This window comes from Carlito syrichta, unplaced genomic scaffold (assembly GCF_000164805.1).
Source record: "Carlito syrichta isolate Samal-C Ts95f unplaced genomic scaffold, Tarsius_syrichta-2.0.1 Scaffold288619, whole genome shotgun sequence".
Classification (NCBI taxonomy): domain Eukaryota; kingdom Metazoa; phylum Chordata; class Mammalia; order Primates; family Tarsiidae; genus Carlito; species Carlito syrichta.
In genome coordinates this window covers 114,252-128,075 of record NW_007232715.1, presented here as the reverse complement: position 1 = coordinate 128,075, position 13,824 = coordinate 114,252, and the positions used below count along the sequence as shown (strand labels likewise).

The 13,824-nt window shown below is 38.3% G+C and overlaps 1 protein-coding gene across 1 annotated transcript in view; it reads left to right on the top strand.

The window, feature by feature from the left end:
• Positions 1-13,824, top strand: part of DCC (DCC netrin 1 receptor) — a gene marked incomplete at its 3' end in the record, with an annotated part of 403,497 nt that overhangs the window by 278,931 nt on the left and 110,742 nt on the right. The window contains exon 9 of the mRNA XM_021710347.1: positions 533-643. Within this exon, the coding sequence (XP_021566022.1) occupies positions 533-643 (111 nt within the window). The remainder of the gene's footprint in view (positions 1-532; positions 644-13,824) is intronic.

The following is a 13,824-nucleotide window of genomic DNA, read 5'->3' as shown; positions in this document are numbered from 1 at the left end:
CCGAGGGTCGCGCGGCGGCTCCCTCCGCCCGGCGCGCCTGGACGCCGGTCCGCGGCGCGGCTGCCGGGTCGTGCCCTCACCCACTCGCCCCTCCACGCGTGGCGGGACGATCGCCCCTGCGAGCCGGGCTGTCTCAGCAGGTTCACGCCTCTGTCTCGGGCGGGACCCGTCGCTCCGCTGTTTAGGTCGACCGCTCTTGATTTACAGGTAGGGCTCTGGTGACCAGTGGGAAAAATGATTTCCTCTTTGTTCATACTTTGTCATCTGCATCACACCTGAGGCTGTTTTCAGGGGTGCGCTTTTATAACCTAAAGAGAAAGCCCATAAGGAACAGATAAAAAAAAAAATATTTTGTTTTCTTGCTGTGCTATGTCTGCCCCTTTGGTCAAAACAGCAACTATTGTCACAACAATTGCAAGCAATGTAAAGCATGTCAACTACTGTTCACGTTTTGCTAAAGCTTTTTGAACCCCAGGTAGCCACAGCTGCTGCTCAGCAACTTTTTTTCACCCTGTGGAAAATTCTTTTATAGGACTGGAGAAAGGAAGTCAGTACAGTTTCCAAGTGTCAGCCATGACAGTCAATGGCACCGGACCACCTTCCAACTGGTACACAGCGGAGACTCCTGAGAATGACCTTGATGGTAAGACTTTGCCCCAGTCACTGTCACTCTGATTTCTGTTTTCTTTGTTACCTCAGCTTCAAAGGGTCTTTTACAAAAGCCATGAACTTCAACTTAGGGTCATTTATTCTTCCTATATGTTCAAATGCAAAACAAAAGAAGACACAACAGAGAAATCTTCATGAATACATAGGCTTCAACAATGCCATGTAAGTAATGCTATCCCACAAAAGGTATAGCATGAATCATACATCACTTACGGTCTTATAACAAGTTGCTTTTATTCAAGCTTATCTGAAAGGAGATTTTTAAAAATTTATTTTTTAATAATTGGCCTTAACCATCATCTTTATAGAAATTATTAAAATTTCTAACAGTAATCATGAAACAAAATTACATTACATAACTTCTCTGATTCTCTTAGGAGGCTTCTGTAAAACATCAATATGTATTTTTGTTTTGCTTATGTTACCATCGTTACCTTCATAAAAGACGGTCTACTTCATTTGCTTAAATAATAGTTGTTGTGAGATGTTTAAGAATGAGATTCTAAGTTCATATGAAATTCACATATCAATAAATTAAATATAACCAGAAGCTCCAAAATCAGCAGATTAGAAATTTTTGTTGGAATGCAAACATCATGACTAAATGTAAAAAATAACATTTTTAAAAATGGGTGTCATCTGTGATTTCCTCATAGTCACAGATTTTCAATAAAATAATTATGGTGCCAGTAAAACGATAGATCGTATTCCCACAATAAAGATAATCACTGGTATATAACCACATATTAGTGCAAAGGATACTTATAGAAATCTTACCAAGCATCAGGCACTGTGCTTAGCTCTGAAGATGCAATAATAATGGAAAGGATATGGTCCTTATGGAGTTAAAATTATTGCAAAGAAGACATTTTTGGTGAACTAGAGGGAATTGTCATTGTTATAGTTCCAGCCTGATTGGATATTTGAAAACCGTGGTTCAACATAAAACAGATAGATAGCCAGACAAGTAGATGAACAGACAGACAGACATGGAAGACTTGCATTTAAACTGAGACTTGAATGATGAATAAGAATTAGCTGAGCAGAAGAGTACATTAGAGATTGAGACGAAGGAATAAAGAGTGAGGTAAATGTAGGTTTGAAGAGATGACAGTGGCACCGTCTGAGGACAGAAAAAGAGCAATCAAGGTTGAAACACAGAGATGGCATAAGGTGAGATCTATAAGATATAGGCAGTTTCTAAATCTGGCAAGACCAAATTAAGGATGTTTAACATTGTCGTGAGAATGTCATTAGAGCAATAACTTACTTTACCCTAAGCAAGGAACTAAAAGTTTTTAAAAAGTGACTTAATTAGAATTACATTTGGTAGAGATTACTCTGACCGACATGCAAAAAAAAAAAGTATTAGAAGTAGGCAAACACATACAACCCGAATGACAGTCCTAGAGGTAATATTGGAGGTTATAGGAAATATCTTTAGGCTTAGATATATTATTTAACCTATCTTAATGGAAAAGTCATGGAAATATACAAAGTGACACTTCCTAAAGCTCTTATCCTTCAGGAGTAGGAAATATCCATTCATGTATTTATTCCACACATATTTCTTGTTGAAAGTCAATATATACCAGACATTACATATCGAGAATGAAGCAATAAATAAAGATTCTACTCTTGAGTGTGTTTCACTGAGATAAAGACAGGTACTGATATATACTCTGAAGAGAAAGGAAGCATGGTAGAGGAAATAGCAATGGTTAGGGAGTACTCTTTTATGTAGGGAGTCAAAGAGATTTCTCTGATTAAGGCTATGTAAGCCCAGACATTAAGGAAGTGAGGGAAGCAGTCATACAAATAGATAAGACGAGAGCCCTCCACGTAGAAGGAAAAGCAAGAACAGATATCCTGAGAATGAACCCCAACAGGTACTTGAGGTATGCATGGTAAGAGTTCAGTGGGGTTAAACTTAAAGTCATGAAGATATAATCTATCGAATGCAAAGAGTAGAAGCGTGGTGACAATCAGCTATACATACATGTATTTTTCTATTTTACTTGAGAAATAACCTTTAGAGTCTATATACTTGTGCTTTATCTCCTCTTCTACCCTTATGGAATGTTCACTGTTAGTCTTGCTTTAAAGAAGAGCAACTTAAGCTAAGAAAATATAACTCACATGATCAAGTTGTCAACAAGTAACTGTGGAACTGGAACTCAAGGCTAGGCTTTGTGTATTGAGGTCCAGAGCAGGTGATCACTGCAAAATCCCCACTACTCACATAGCACTGACTTGGTGACAATAAAGACAGTGATTCAAGGCAAACGAACAATTCTAAGAAGCGAGGTCATTTCATTTACCCAAAACTAAGGGGCTATATTTCTTACTGGAAGGCATGAAAATAAATGGAGCACAGGTGCTGAAGTTCTTATAAAATATCCAGAAAGAAGGGGATTGTCTACTTGACTTATATGCTCTCCTAACTCCGAATGAGTCACAATCTAAGTGGAACCGAAACACAAAATCACCGCTTGTTGGATGGCCCAAAACTCGCGTTTAACTCCACGCTTTTCACATCTGTGTGATCTAAATATAATCCAATTCGTACATCTATTTTAATCAAGAATCTATGCCAGGCTTATGAGTAAAGTCTTAATAAACTGGGATTGTCTGAACTTTTCTGTGCTTTTGAATTAATAATGAATGGCCCTCTTCTACAGGCAGAATTTCTTCTTACTTTTTTCTGAGTACAGATGCCGTTATTATGAAATATAATTTAAAAGCCTATAGAGCTCTGAATCACTGGAAGTACAAACATGAATATAATGAGAACAGCTCTATTGGAGCACAGGCAAATAATGGTTTCACTGATTGGAAAAGACTTCATAAACCAAGTAGAACGTGAACTAGAAACTTTAGGGAAAGGGATTTCTGAAGTTCTGACAACGAGGATTACAGAGAAGAATGTGTGGGACGGCACAGAAGACATTCATTTAAAAAGTGCCCTTGGCAGTATTATTTCTGCAACTATTAATTCAAAATGTATCCTCACTCATGTATATGTCACTGTATTGTCATTTGATTATCATAACACTTTTCCATACATTTCAAAATGGCCTCTTTTTTCACGTTTCCATCTCTTGATTTGAGTAATAATTTCTGACACCATTCTTTTTTTTATTTTATTTATTTTTTATTTTTTTATTTTTTGAGTTGGAGTCTCACTCTGTTGCCCAGACTGGAGTGCAGTGGCCGCTCCCGGCCACCGCAGCCTCGACGTGCTGGGCTCCGGCGATCCTTCCACCTCAGCCTTCCAAGGAGCCGGAATTATAGGCACGCGCTACCACGCCCGGCTGATTTTTTGATTTATTGTAGAGATGAGGTCTCGCTGCCCAGGCGGGTCTCGAACCCACGGGCTCAGGCAATCCACTCACCTCAGCCTCCCAAGGCACGGGATTACAGGCTGAGCCACCAAGCCCGGCTCTGACACTATTCTTATCCTTTCTTATAATGTACACGTTAGCAGTCTGAAAAAAGAAGTAAAAAATTATTGGAAGAAAGCCAGTGGAGTTAACACTTCTTGCACATAATATTATTATAGATTATGATCTGAAATTGTTTATGTTTAAATATAATGGAAATTAAAAGCTGTTTCAGGGCACTCAACTAGATAAAAGTGGAAGACAGGTGTATTTCACTTGCTATAAGAAACGAATTGTACCAAAGTCACTCCGTTTATTGACCCTTGATCACGTTCCACTGAGACACTTCCTTAGACTGACTTTGATTCCCTTCCTTTTGTTCTTGTTTCATATTTATTGCCCCATTCAAACATTCAAAAGTGTAACCCTTGATAGGAATTAATATTTGAATGAATGTCCAAATTCAAGACTAGTTATTAGTAGCTTGAAAAGAACACTCAGCCTGCAGTCTTGCTCTATTTAAAAGAGAAAAAATCAGAGAGAGAGGGATGTTCTTTAAATATTCATCTCACTTTAACTTATTTATGCAAACGTTTAAGACATAGAATAAGATATAAATGACTTCCGCCCACTGCTGAAACTTTCTTGACTAATGTTGGAAAGCTCTGTGTCCCAAGTCCTGAGTCCTAAGACTCCAAAGTCAGAAATGTTCATATAGAGTGACTTTGATTTCCCTAAAATCAAGGATAGGGAGAGAGCAATCCCTTGGAGAACCACATGAAATGGAAGGCATTCCCTGCTCTCACTGAGGAAATTTGCATTGGAGGGCACTGCAGCCTTGCCCTCCCAGGGCGTGTGGTGTTGCATAGCCAAGAACTCTCCCCTTCCCTCTCCTGGCCATCCCCAAGGGAGTGATCTACGCTTCCCCATGCAACTCTGAGCCCTGCAAGTCAGCTAAACAGAGGCAGTGCTATTTGCCGATCGTCTCCTGCGACTTCTGTAGTTCCTCTTGCCTTCTTGGCTTGACTTCAGCCGTATGAAGATAACAGTAACTTGGAGAAATACCCCAACTCCGTAAGGATTGCCCTTTTAATTAGGATGTTTTGTTAAAGTAATTATGAAACCAAACCACACTATTTGTTCAGGGTTCCCTGGGAAGCACGTGGCTGTTACTGACAGCTGGGAAGTTTTAAAATATTTATTTTGCGCCTCAAAATTTCAGCTTAAAAATAAAACAACAAGATCATTAGAATTCCCTCAAGGTTTTCATGTAAATGTCTTGCATAAGGAAAGGAGAGAATTTGTGATGAAGTTCAACAAAGTATCCTCCAAGAAACTGAGCTCGAGGATCTGTTTGTGCCGCTTTACCTTTTTTAATTTGAAGTGAACAGGTAAAAATCGCTCTATAGAATCAGTAATGATGTGATTTAAAATTAAACCTCGGCCCTAAAGTGAAGGAGCTTAGCTAGCAAAAGTCAGATATGCAGAGACTTCTGAAAGTGCAACACTAATGTAGTCAAAAATGTGAACTTCATCTTACACAAAAGGAGTATAGCAGGCAAAGCCAAAACCAATTTTCAAAAGTAATATACAACCTGCTTCAGTTCTTGGGATACAACCTGCTTCAGTTCTTGGGCAAATGGCTGTTTAGAATCTCCAAGTTCCAGTGTACAAAGGGTGGCACATATTGTTTGGGCTTGGATCAATGTTCAAAGAAGTTTCAAGTCCTTGCCTTGGCTGTAGCAAACTTTAATGCACTCATGGGATGTCTAATTCCCCGATGACTTGCTTGATGTTTTTTCCTAAATAAAATACAAGAGGAAAAATGAGTTCTGGAATCTCAATGACTAGGTTTGAATCCAGCTCCAGTCATTCTGTGGTCTCGCGCAAGTAACTTCACTTCCCCAAGCTCTGCGCCTTTTTCATCTGTAACAATAACAACCGTATCCTTGTCAGTGGATCTTTGTGAAAATTAACTATGATAATGGCAGCAAAGTACTCAACAGTGTGTCCATGTTTCTGGTTTTGATAAATTGGTTTTCAGTCTTTAACTGCAGTTCTTTCTGACTGTAATTTGGAACACTCGTCCCATTGGTCATATGAAGCTTTTCCTTGTTCATGATGATAAAGCCTTGTTGTCTGCATAAGAAAATAAATGGATTTGTTTCTGTTGCAAAAGGAAAGCATATATTCAGTTTATCTTAAAAGCCCATCCCCTAACAAAGGTATAATTTAACAAGGTATCACATAATTATATCAATAAATGCAAGAGGGTATTTTGAAGAATTAGGCGATTATTGCCAATTAAAAAGAAAACTCATCTTAATATAGGAACATAAGCATGCTTTCAAAATTTTATTGGTTTTGTAAGAAACTAAAAGCAAACATTATGTTAAGTGGAAAAACACTAAACACATTTGCTGTAAAATTCAAACAAGTGTGAGAAGCTTTCTAATATTTCTTGAATTCAAGAGTATAGATGTTTTGGTAAGAAAAACAAACACAGTTAAAAATCATACTATTTTATTATAGACAGAAAGAAATGTTAGTTTTACAAATGGTGTGATTGTATATTTGAAAATTCCAAGAAACTACACTGAAAATCTGTTAGAATGGGTAAGAGAATTTAATAAGACAGCAAGTTTCAAGATACATATGCAAAAATATAGCTTGTCTTTATAGTACCAATAATTAATTTAGGCATTAAAAATGAGTGCATTTATAAAACAGCCTAAAATATAACATCTAAGACTTAACAAGATGTAAATAAATGTATATGAAGAAAAAAAAATAACATTTTAGTTAAAAATATAAAACAAGATATGGATAAATAAAAACATATATGCGTTCCTGGATGACAAATCTTAACATCATATAACATTAGTTCTTCCCGAATTAATAATTAATTTCATATAATTTCAATCAGGCTAAACTTTATATGGGAGAATAAATGTACAGTAATTCCAAGAAATTTTGAAAAAGCCTAATAAACATTAACAGTTACTTTAAAACATGATTAAAAATCAATATAGTACTATCTGGCCTCAGAATAAACAAATAATTGCAAAAGAACATAGAAGACAGAAACCTAGCTAGGTATAGTTGATAAATAAATATAAAAATAAAGTTGGCCTCTAAACCAGCAGATTACTCACTAAGTGGTGTAAGACTATTACCAGTACTTTTGGTAGAATATAAAATATTTTTCTTCTCCTACATCAAACTAGTTGACAGTTGTTCATCCTGGTGACAGAACTGGAGACAGAGGAAGGTGAAATAATCACATCTTGTATGATTCAAAACTGGGAAGGATATGGATAGCTGTAAAGATTTTTTTGTTGACTCTTCCTTTGATATTTTTAAATACAGAAAAGATAGAGAGCTCAAACACAAATCCTTTTATACAGCTGGAGGTTGTGAGCCGATCTCTCAAGGTATCATTCCTCTTAATACAGACTGCGTTCTTCACTTTGGTACTGGTATCCAGTATCTACCCATCAACCAGGCCAAAAGCCACCCCGTCATCCTCAACTCTTCCATTTCACTCTGTCAGTCAATATCCATCCAATCACCAAGACCTGTAACTTCTACCCTCTTAATAGATTTGGAGTCTATCCTCTTCCTTCCACTTCCACCACCAACACAACAAGGCAATGCCTTATATTATATTTTAGCTCCTTTGTCTCCCTTATATGGCAACATGCATTTTTGATTGGGTATTTTATGGCACAAGGTGGTCACTGGGTTACTCATGCACACTTAGACATTGACGATGCCCCATCACTTTCTTTCTAACATTTTCTTTTTCTATTCTGGGAAGGTCCTCGTCTCTGTCTTAGACGGGCCCCTGCCTCATTGTGATTAGGAACAAGAACACAGTCTAGACTTCTTAAAAATTTTAATCAAAAAGGAAAATCAATAAAGATGACTCAGAAGAGCTTATTTTCCATTCGTAGAGGAAATCATCTTTACAGTTCATTATTACAACAAACAATGAGAAATCGAGAGGGGGCGTGACTCCCAAAGAGTGGCCTGAGGACATTGGGGCATGTTGGGAGTGCTTTGTATCACGACATGAGTGGTGGACATGAGATGTTACCTGTTCGTCAAAACCCATAGAGTCATGTAGCACTGAGTACATTTTGTTGCATGCAAACTTCTAAGATATATTAAGAAATGAATACTAAGAAAATGGTAAGAGTTGAATGGTAAAAGCATACAGAATAGGGTTCGATGGCGAAGAAAAGTGGTTGTCCGCTGCAATAAATAAACAGACAAATAACATTCAAAGTTTATAGAGGTGGATGGCCTAAGGGAAAAGATGTCCATTGGTGAGAACAGGCCCTAAGTGAACACATTAGTATGTATCAGACCTGCCCGGAAAGACAGAGTGTGGGTGTACCAATTGCTTTATGTAATACGCTGAAGAGAAATATAGGCTATTAAGGACTGGGACAAAACTCTAAGAAATTGATCCATAAAATGTAGCACATAAATGGAGAACAAATATGCGAGTATTTGTCAAAAGTACCTACAGCCTGACGCCATTTGGCCGTGCCAGCCACAGCAGACGGTCGGTGCGCAGCGGCCATCATTTTCATAAGCAACAGCTGTCACAGACAAATCATCCAGGCCACTAAGAGAAAAAAAACTTTAATAACTGTATTTTCATCCTGTTTCCTTTCACTCCATTTTTTTCTTTAAAGTCTCATCTCATGGAGTGATACAAAACTTAGGTAATTTGTATACATAATGGCAGTTACTTATAATGCCAGCTGTATTTAATCTTGTAGGAAATATAGACTTTATTTAGATAATGTTTGAGCACTTGTCCTAGGAACTGCTCTAAACACTCAAGTTAGAAAATTTATGAAAGGGAATGTAACAGAGAGCAATGAAATGATCATATTAAATAGCACAGTAAGTGGGAATTCATCGTATGGGGGGAAATAAGAGAGGATATTCAGAGTGATGCAGGAAAGATTATAATTTTCAATATAGTAGTCAGGGAAGGGTATGGTTGGAAGTTAAATACACACTTGAGGCTGGGCTCGGTGGCTCAGCCTGTAATCCCAGAGCTTTGGGAGGTCGAGGCAAATGGATTGCCTGAGCCCATGGGTTTGAGACCCACCCAGGCAACTTGGCGAGACCTGTCTCTACAATAAATCAAAAATTAGCCAAGCGTGGTAGCCTGTAGTTCTGGCTACTTGGAAGGCTGAGGTAGAAGGATGGCGGAGCGCAGTAGGTTGAGGCTGCGGTGGCCGGGAGCGTGCTACTGCCCTCCAGCCTGGGCGACAGAGTGAGACTCCAACTCAAAAAAAAAACAAAAAAACAAAAAAAAACCACACTTGAAGGAGTGAGAGGAAGTTATATATGGGGGGGTTTCCTGGAAGAAAACACTGCAAGTGCAAATGCCCTGAGGCTGACGTGTGTCTGATGTGTTTGAGGAACACTAAAGCTTCCAGTGTGAAGCAAATAGCAAAGTCACAGAACAAAAGAGATCACAGACATGGGGGCAGGGAGAGAAATAGAGCATGTATGGCCTTTTATGCCACTATAAGGAACTCAGCCTTGCAGCATACGATGGAAACACATGGTGGGGGGGGGACTTTGAACAGATCAATAATATGATCTATTTGTTTTTCTTTTAAAGATGTGGGGTACAATTCAGGGTTAGGGATACAAATGTTCATTATACAGGTACCCTTTTTGATGAGGTGTGCTCCCCCTCCCCTGGAAATTCCCACTACTGCCAATCCCACCCTCCCCCTGGCAGTTTCCCACTATTGCCAATTCTTTTCTTATAGTATTACAATAATTTTTCAAGGTGCACTTATGACTGAGATTATGTGATACTCAGTTCTTTCTTTCCGTGATAGATCACTCCGTACTATAGACTCTAAGTCCATCCAAGTTGCTGTGAAGTTCATAATTTTGTCCTTCTTTATGGCTGCATAATATTCCATTGTGTTTATGTACCACATTTTTTTTTTAATCCAGTCTTCTTTCAATGGGCAGCATGATTGGTTCCATGTTCTTGCTACTGTGAACAATGCTGCAATAGACATACATGTGCAGGTATTTTTTCATAGAGTGATTTGAGTTCCTCCGGGTATATTCCCAGTAGAGGGATTGTGGGGTGGTATGGAAGGTCATTTTTTTTTTATATCTTTTAGGATTTCACACAGAGGCTGCACTAGTTTACACTCCCACCAACTGTGTAGAAGTGTTCCCTTTTTCCCATGTCCTCTCCAGCATCTGTTTTTTCTTATTGCTAATGGCCATCCTGACTGGAGTTAGGTGGTATCTCAGTGTGGTTTTAATCAAATAATATGATCTTAATTGTATTTTCTTTATACATACATACTCTATATCTATATTCATACACATTTATTTTAAAAGCCATTTATATTTGTGGCTTCCACATCTATATATCTGGCCATGCCCTTTCACCAAAACTCTGGACTTACCAAGCTACTGCCTAGATATCTCCACAAGTGAGACTAATAGACATCTCAAATTGAACATAATACAGAGAACTCACTTGATTTTCCTCATTTCAGTATATTATCCAGCCAAAAACCTTTGAGTTATGACTAAATCTCCTTTTTCTCACACTACTCACATCTAATCTGTAGCTCTGTTGACTGGATGCCTTTCAGATGTCCTAAATCTGTGCTCTTTGCAACAACTTCACAACAGCCACCTAGACAAGTGCACAATAATTCTTGGTCTCCATGTTTCTTTCTACGCCCCCTCTCCAAACTCTTTTTCACCCAGAGAAATAGAGTGATCTTTCTCCCTACCTATCACCATACACAAAAACCAACTCTAAATGAATCAAAGACCTACATGTAAAACCGCAAATTATAAGAATCCTGGAAGAAAATGTAGGAAACACCCTTATGGAAATTGGAACAGGCAACCAAGTCCTGATCAGCTCTCCAAAAGCAAATGCCATAAAAGGCAAGATGGACATGCGAGACCTCATCAAACTGGATAGCTTCTGCATAGCCAAATAAACCACCAAGAAAGTGGGGAGACCGCCCACGGAATGGGAAAAAATATTTACCAACTGTATATCCGACAAAGGACTAACATCTAGGATCTATATGGAATTCAAACGTGCCCAAACAAACAACCCGATTAAAAGATGGGCAAAAGTTATGAATAGGTACTTCTCAGAAGAAAACATTTGAGCAGCCAACAAATACATGAAAAAATGCTCAACCTCACCAATCATCAAAGAAATGCAAATTAAAACCACTCCTAGATACCACTTAACTCCAGTGAGGTTGGCCATCATCAATAACTCAAAAGACAACAGATGCTAGAGAGGATGCAGAGAAAAGGGAACACTTCTATGTTGTTGGTGGGAATGTAAACTAGTACAACTTCTGTGGAAAAGAGTGTGCAGATTTCTAAAAACTCTGAAAATCGACCTTCCATATGACTCAGCAATCCCCCTTCTGGAATATACCCAGAGGAACTCAAATCACGCTATAATAAAGATACCCGCCTACACAGGTTTATTGGAGCGTTATTCACAATAGCAAAAATGTGGAACCAACTGTGCTGCCCATGGAAAGTAGACTGATAAAGAAAATGTGGTACATTTACACGATGGAATATTATGCAGCCATAATGAAAAACAAAACTGCAAACTTTGCAGCAACCTGGATGGAATCAGAGTCTATAATACTCGGTGATTTATCACAGTAGCAAAGATCCGAATACCACATGGACTCAATCATAAGTGGAGCTTGAATATTTATTGTAATACCATAAGAAAGGGTTTGGCAGTAGGGGGACTCTGCCGGGGGAGGGAGGCTCATAACATCAACAAGGGTACCCACACTTTACCTGGATGATGACCACGTATGTACCTAACCCTCATTTGTACCCCCCATTTTAAAAATAATTAAACATTTAAAAAAGAAAGAAAAATAGAGTGCTCTTTCAAAAATATCAGTTGAATCACACTTCATTCACCCCTCCACTCCAACCAGGAGAGACCACGCAAGAGCCTCTCATACACGTAGAATACAATCGAAATTTCTTACCTTCACTTGGCTTTGCTTGCAGTGACTAGTCCATGGGTGACTCCCTCTTTCTCTTTATTTTATTCATGATATAAAAATAGACACAGAATTTGCCACCCTGACCATCTTTAAGTGTACAGTTCAGTGGCGTTAGGTGTATTTATGTTGTGGTACTAGCCTTTGCTACTGTTTGTCTCTGTAACTCTTTTCATCTCTCAAAACTAAAGTGCTGTTCCCACTAAACAATACTGCCAACCCCTTTTTCCCAGCCCCTGGCAATGACCATTCTCATTTCTTTCCCCATGGATTTGACTACTCTGGGTACTTCATATAAAGGGAATTGTCCAGATTTCGTCCATTTGTAATTGGCCTATTTCAATTAGCATGTCATCTTCAGGACTCACCCATATTATAGTGTGTGTAAAAAAATCCCTTCCTTTTGAAAGGCTGAATAATACTTTGTTGCACGAATTTACCGCATTGTGTTTTTAATGGGCACATTGGTTGCTTCTACCTTTTGGCTATTATGAATAATGCTGCTAGGGACATGGGTATGAATACATTTGCTTTGCTTGACTTCCTGCTTTCAACTCTTTGGGTTATATACCCAGAAGAGCAATTGCAGGGGCATATGGTAATGTTATTGTAAAGTTTTTGAAAAACCACCATATTGTTTCCGTAGCAGCTGTACCATTTTACATTCCCAATAGCTACTTTTTGTCTTTTCCATTTTTTTCTCTTACCTCCATGTTCCAAGTATAATGACCTTCTCAGCATAGATCTTCTCATCAAGATATCATGACTGGCATGTCACAGATCCACAGTAACTGCTGAAATGTCAAAAGGATTAATCTAATAAATGCCCTAGTGTGCTGTATGTGAACATTACTCATTAGTGGAAACCTGTAATCATTACTCAAAGAATAACACACGTTTTTTAGCACCAAATTAAACCAAGACAGAATCCATACAGTATAATCAAGAGTGGCAGTTGACCTAGTTATCTTGATCATTCAGACTATAGTAAAAATTAGGGGCCTCATTAATTTGGGTATTTCAGGCAAAATGTGCTCTTTGGTTCCAAATTATCTCAATAATGAACCTAATGCTACTCTATGCTTTCTATAGGCAATCACTGCCCTAGAAATACTTGTACAATCCCTCATGTACTTCTCAGTAGCAAATTTCAGACCCAAAACGAGGAGTACTCAAGTCACGTATCTTCCACAGCAAATTTTCTAAATTGATGCTTTGTAGTTCGAGCCACTTCCCTAATCCATACGATCATCTGTGTTAGAATAAACTTAGAAAGCATGAAAGGAAAATATTCTTTCAGTCTTTATACTAAGAAATGAGTGGGTGGGCACAAATTGGCTACAAATTAGGAACAGTCTCCTGGCACAGACATCACCGTGATGAGGTCATATATTATGAATGGCTTAGGCCTAATACTGTTTTGACTGGAACGGTCCTTCTGGCCCTACGAGCTTGAATGATACAAGCTCATTAAGGATTTGGATGAAGAGACAGTGTATCTCCCTATATAATAACACTTTTTCTAATGCTAAAATGTTTTGAGGTTTGTATCTAGGATTGGAATATTTTAATACAATGAAGAAAAAAGTGAGTCTCATTTTCTAAGAGCTTCTCTTCTTCAAGGGCCAGTTGGTGTACTCATTACTGTGGCACATTTAAAGCTCCGAGGGATGAAATTATCTGCTTACTCACTT